The sequence below is a fragment of the Chiloscyllium plagiosum genome, chromosome 14 (assembly GCF_004010195.1).
Source record: "Chiloscyllium plagiosum isolate BGI_BamShark_2017 chromosome 14, ASM401019v2, whole genome shotgun sequence".
Classification (NCBI taxonomy): domain Eukaryota; kingdom Metazoa; phylum Chordata; class Chondrichthyes; order Orectolobiformes; family Hemiscylliidae; genus Chiloscyllium; species Chiloscyllium plagiosum.
Window position 1 is genome coordinate 13,213,343 of NC_057723.1, and position 5,685 is coordinate 13,219,027.

At 40.1% G+C, this 5,685-nt stretch overlaps 1 protein-coding gene across 6 annotated transcripts in view; it reads left to right on the forward strand.

The window, feature by feature from the left end:
* Positions 1–5,685, forward strand: part of rad50 (RAD50 homolog, double strand break repair protein) — a 216,201-nt gene that overhangs the window by 126,669 nt on the left and 83,847 nt on the right. For all 6 annotated transcript variants that reach the window (XR_006313549.1, XM_043703202.1, XM_043703203.1 and 3 more), the window contains exon 23: positions 4,959–5,044. Coding sequence is in view for 5 of the 6 variants with exons in the window: in XM_043703202.1 (XP_043559137.1) it covers positions 4,959–5,044 (86 nt within the window). In the remaining variant the exon portion in view is untranslated. The remainder of the gene's footprint in view (positions 1–4,958; positions 5,045–5,685) is intronic.

Here is a 5,685-nt window from a genome sequence, read left to right on the forward strand (position 1 = left end):
AAAAGATCATTGCCAACGGCTCTGCAATTTCTTCTCTTGCTTCCCACTTAATCCTAGGATATATCCCTTCAGGCCCGGGGGACTTGTCTATCCTCAAGTTTTTCAAAATGCCCAACACATCTTCCTTCCTAACAAGTATCTCCTCTAGCTTACCAGTCCGTTTCATACTCTCCTCTTCATCAATACAGTCCCTGTGACATCCTCAGTGCTTGTGAGCTTCCTGTGAAGCGCTTCTGTGATCTTCGGCATTTATAGTGGTTTGAATCTGCTGCTTCTGGTATAAATGCCAGAGAAAAGATCACAGAAGCGCTTCACAGGAGGTTCCCAAGCACTGAGGATGTCACCTAGACAGGGGACGAAACATCTGCAACACAAATTCCCAGCTCGGCGAACACAACCACAACAACAAGCACCCGAGCTACAAATCTTCACACAAATTATGAAGTTTGAGATTGAGACACTACTGTGAGGAGTTCCTGCAGTCACACATCCTTGAGCTGAGATGATTGATCTCCAACAACCATGATCAATCCTTTGTGCTGTCCCTTACAGTTGCAACTGTCAGTTTTCTGCCAATTCCTATTCGGTCCAGATTTTTTAGAAATCCTTAATCTCGCATTGCCAAGATGTCACCCCACCTGTGGAGTTCAGCTGTCTATCTATAACCTGGAGTAAGTTTAATACTGAGGTCCATAATCCTGGCAGAAACAAAACTGAGCAACAGTGAATAGGTTATTGCTTCATTGTCCTGTTGACAATCAATTCCGTTCCTTTGGTGATGATTGAGACTGTCAAGGAATACTCCTAAAAGTGTAGGATTTGTCCTGCATTACTGATTACACGAAGGCATCCCATTGTGAAAATGGCATCAATCAGGTGAGCGTACAGTTCCGACTGCTTTTAGATCGGGACTGTTTGTTTACAAATATTTGAAGGAATTTAATGTACAGTTTCGTACCAGTGAGTGTGCTGTTCAATGTCAGCAATAGATAGAGAGCTTTATTCATTGTCAGCATGTGAATTGGGTCGTGGGCAAATTGGAGAGGTAATGGCACAGAGTGGTAGTTGAGTTGACACTGAGTTGGCAGAGTGGCTGCATCTGGTGGGAGATATAACAAGTATGAGGGGATTGATGGAGGATGGTAAAATGGGTATAGGAATCTATCAAAGACATACAAATGGACTGTAAAAGCTTCAAAAGTAAATTCTGAAAAACATGCATTAAGATGAATGTGGGTTCATTAAAAGTAGTTAGGAGAATTTATAATGAGGAATAGAAAAATGGTAAAGAACCAATATGATTACCTTATGTCTGTCTAAGTTGAGGAAGTTTCAACAAATCTCCCAGTATTAGAGATCCAAGTGACGAGGGAGAGTGAGGAATTAAAGGAAATGAGTATTAGTAACAAGGTTGTACTGGAGAAATTAATTGGGCTGTAATTTGATAGGTTCCCCAGAAGTAAGTGGTTATAGTGATAGTGGGCTGAGTGTCAATACGTCCCCCAGTAAAAGTTGGCTGCAGAGATAGTTGATGCATTGGTAATCATCTGCAGAAATTCCATCGATTCTGGATTGAATCCTGCAGACTGGAAGCTTGCAAATATCAAACCAATATATTTTTAAATAAAAAAGCAAGGGAAAAAAACAGGAAACTACAAACCTTCAGTCAGTTTTGGGAAAAATGCTGAAGTCAATTATAAATGATAAATGGACATTTGGATAAAAATGATGTGGTTGAGTACAGTCAGCATGGAAATGAAAATTCATTTTTAAAAGGCCTGTTGGAATTTTCTGAAAATCTTCCTAACAAAATTGTTAAAGGAGAATTGGATGATATAGTATATTTGGATTTTCAGAAGGCTTTTGATACAGTATCCAACAGGAGGTACTGTTAAGTACTATAGCTGGAATGTTAGAGTCATACAGCACGGAAATAGACCCTTCGGTCCAACCAGTCCACGCCGAACATTTTCCCAAACGAAACTAGTCCCACCCACCTGTGCTTGGCCCATATCCCTGCAAACATTTCTTATTCATGTACTCATCTAAATGTCTTTTAAATGTTGTAGCTGTACTGGCAAGCACCATTTCCTTTGGAAGTTCATTCCACACACACACTACTCTGTAAAAACAAAATGTTGCCTCTCAAGTCCTCTTCTCATCTTAAAAATATACCCCCTAGTCTTGAAACCCCTAGGCTAGGAAAGGACACCTTCAATTCACCTTATCAATGCCGCTTATGATTTTATAAGCCTCTATAAGATTACCCCTCAACCTCCTACACTCCAGTCAAAAGAAGCCCAGCTTCTGCTTTATAACTCAAACCTTCCATTCCCGGCAATGCCCTGGTAAATCTTTTCTGAACCCTCTCCAGCTTAATAATAGTCTTCCGATAACAGAGCGACGAGAATTGGACAGAGTTGGCCTCACCAATGTTCTGTACACCCTTGACATGACTTCCCAACTCTGTTAGTCAAAAGTCTGAGGAATGAAGGCAAGCATGCTAAATGCATTCTTAAACAACATGTCTACCTGTGACACAAACTTCAAAAAATTATATTGTCAAGGTCTATAGTCTTTTGCAGTATCTGGTGCTTCGAGCTGTTTCTTTCAGTTCTCCAAGGTGCCCTTCAATAAACTGTGGATATTACCCCAACTCCAATCCTTCATCTTTAAAGACCATGTACTTAATCAGTCTCCAAAACCCACCACTGCATCTCCAGTCTCCTTAGGCATGTCTTATCAGCCAGATATCCTACTAGTATGGTGTAAAAGTAAAGTGGTATTTTACAAAAGCAATGTTTCAGTCACTTCATATACACACAGCTCCTGTATGAGACTACTTCCATTGTAAAACTGTCACTGCATCAACACTAATCTACAGTTACCCTTCCAGAGCCACTGCCTGAATTCTCCTGCTTTATTTTTCACAATGCGTTGTTAGATTTTACAAGGCCCGCCAGTTTTCAAAGGTTTAGAGCATAATAGGAACAAAGCACCTTCAAGGAATGAAGAGTAATAACCTTTTTTTTGAAACAAAAAGTTGCAATGTCAGGTATTCTTTGTGCATAATTAAGTTTGGAAAAGTTGTATGACTCATTTCTGTCAGCTCTCAAAAACTACTTGAGTTTGGTTAAGAAGAAAACACATTGATTGCATCTTTTTGTTTGAATCAGATAAATATTCTGTCGACGATGTCAGGTTATTATGATCAGTATTTTGAGTCATCTCACAACCTCCAAAAGCTGAACAGTAAATGCAGGCAGTGTTAACACCTCTTAATCATGCGAGCTGCATCCACTAAAAGGTGGCCTTTGCATGATTTTCATTCTTTTGTTCATGAAAGTGGCACATCCTGATCTTAAGTTATTTCAAAACCAATCCTGTATCGGTGTGCAAAAAGCACTGCCAGGAATGTAAAGTGAATAAGAATGTACAAAATCGGGGTGGAAGACCCCTCCCTGCACCTTGCCAAGTGTAGCAGCATCGGAAAGATGTCTTCTATAATCATCTCAATTGTCCTTTTTTTAGAACCAATTTCCTTACCTCAAGACTTTCCCTCTAATTTCCCAGTACAATCGCTTCCACTGAACCTGCAACCACTTCCTCACCTGCTTACATCATACATTTGTCAAATTTTGCATGAATGAGCGTGTTCAATCTAAATGTTATTTACTCAGTCCTCTTTCACTTGTAAATGACAGTGACTATTCCATGCTATCAGGGAACTGCCGCTCCAGCTGAAAGCTATGAAACTGAAAGTTTGCCAACTTAGGCAAACCATCACTGTGCATGAATATATTGCATTAGGTCATTCATTGCCTGTTGGTCTAGATGGTAGACTTTATGGAAACACAAATTTCTATTGCTCATATGTATTGTCAGTCTAAAAACATGGTCCATACGAGATGTATCAAACTTACCTTTTGCTTTTAAAATGTTTGAATGCATTGTCAGTGAAGCCTGCCAGGCACAGTTCAAAGTCTTAATTATTCAGTAATTTGAATGTGTGATGCATGGCTCATACAGTATATCAGTGATGACTCTATCCATGTTTCTATAACTAATGAGGCTGATTGCACTTCAGGAAATAATTCATTTGAATGCAAGAGCTTCAAGCTTAGGATTAGTTTAGAGGCCATACAGTGTCACTTGCCTCTCCACCTGCCCTTTATCTGCCTTCATATTTGGGGATTGTAGTTTTCAATTCACTCATGGAAATTGTAAAGGAAGGTTATAGCGATTGATCAAACATTCATTGGGAAGAAAGGATACTTCAGACTGACCTATTGGAATCCAGCTCGATAGTATTCTCAGTTTCTGAAGCAAGTGCGAATGGGTCATTTTTATGCAGATCCTGTTGTGTTGCTTGAGCAGCATGAGTGGACTAATGCGCTGTAACAGCACGTTCAATCCATATATTGTGGGTGGTTATGTAAATCTGAAATGGGATTGAAACTCAACACTGAAGTTTAAAAGTGTTACTGTAAGTACATTTTCAGTATAATAAGTGATTTGCTATGTATCAGGGCCACTAGAATGTTAGCATATAGAAATAACAATTTCATCTTGCAGCAGTTGTAACAGAACAGGGTTAGTATGGTGGCTTACTGGTGTCTAGCACTGCCATGGACCCAGGTTTGACTCCAGGTGTCTGTGTGGAGTTTACACATTCTCACTGTATCTATGTGGACTTCCTCGGGTGCTCTGGTTTATTCCCGCAGTCCAAAGATGTGTAAGTTAGATGGATTAGCCATAGGAAATGCAAGGTTGTAGGGCATGGGTCTAGGTGGGATGCTCTTCAGAGGGACAGTATGGAATCAGTGGGCTGAATGGCCTGTTTCCACACTGTAAGCATTCTATGATTCTTGAAGGATAAGTTTGATGGGCACAAATAAAGTTTGGTTGGTTCCTGTGGTAATAATTTTGCTTTCCTCTCGTTTTCATTTCTCCTTCAGAGCCATAATGCGATTCCACAGCATGAAGATGGAAGAAATCAACAAAATTATCCGTGACCTGTGGCGAAGCACTTATAGAGGTCAAGGTACAACCTATAAGATGCCCTGCAGGTGGCGCTCATGGTTTCTTTTCCTAACATTGAATCTCAAAAAAAAATCGACAGGGAAGACAAATAAATGTGATTTTTGTCTATGGTCAAGAGAAAAAAATTAAAAGAAGTTGAGCTCTTTTGAGGTGAAAGGAAGAGTTCAGCATACTTTTAAACCCAGCCAGAGACACTGATGAGTTACTTTTTATGCCTCACTGAGATACACACTGGGGGTAAAACTCTGCTAGACTCCAGTGTCACAAAAGTTAAATATTTTAGAAAAGCACTCAAATTTCCCCAATTTATCTTTCGTTTAGACCTAGTTTAAAAGAAAGCCCATACCACCTTTCTGTCCTTGACAAGAACTTACTTGAAATGAATAGATTCTACCTACAAGAGAGAAATATAAAATGTCATAGAGTCATAGAGATGTACAGCATGGAAACAGACCCTTCGGTCCAACCTGTCCATGCTGACCAGATATCCCAACCCAATCTTGTCCCACCTGCCAGCACCTGGCCCATATCCCTCCAAACCCTTCCTATTCATATACCCATCCAAATGCCTCTTAAATGTTGCAATTGTACCAGCCTCCACCACATCCTCTGGCAGCTCATTCCATACACGTACCACCCTCT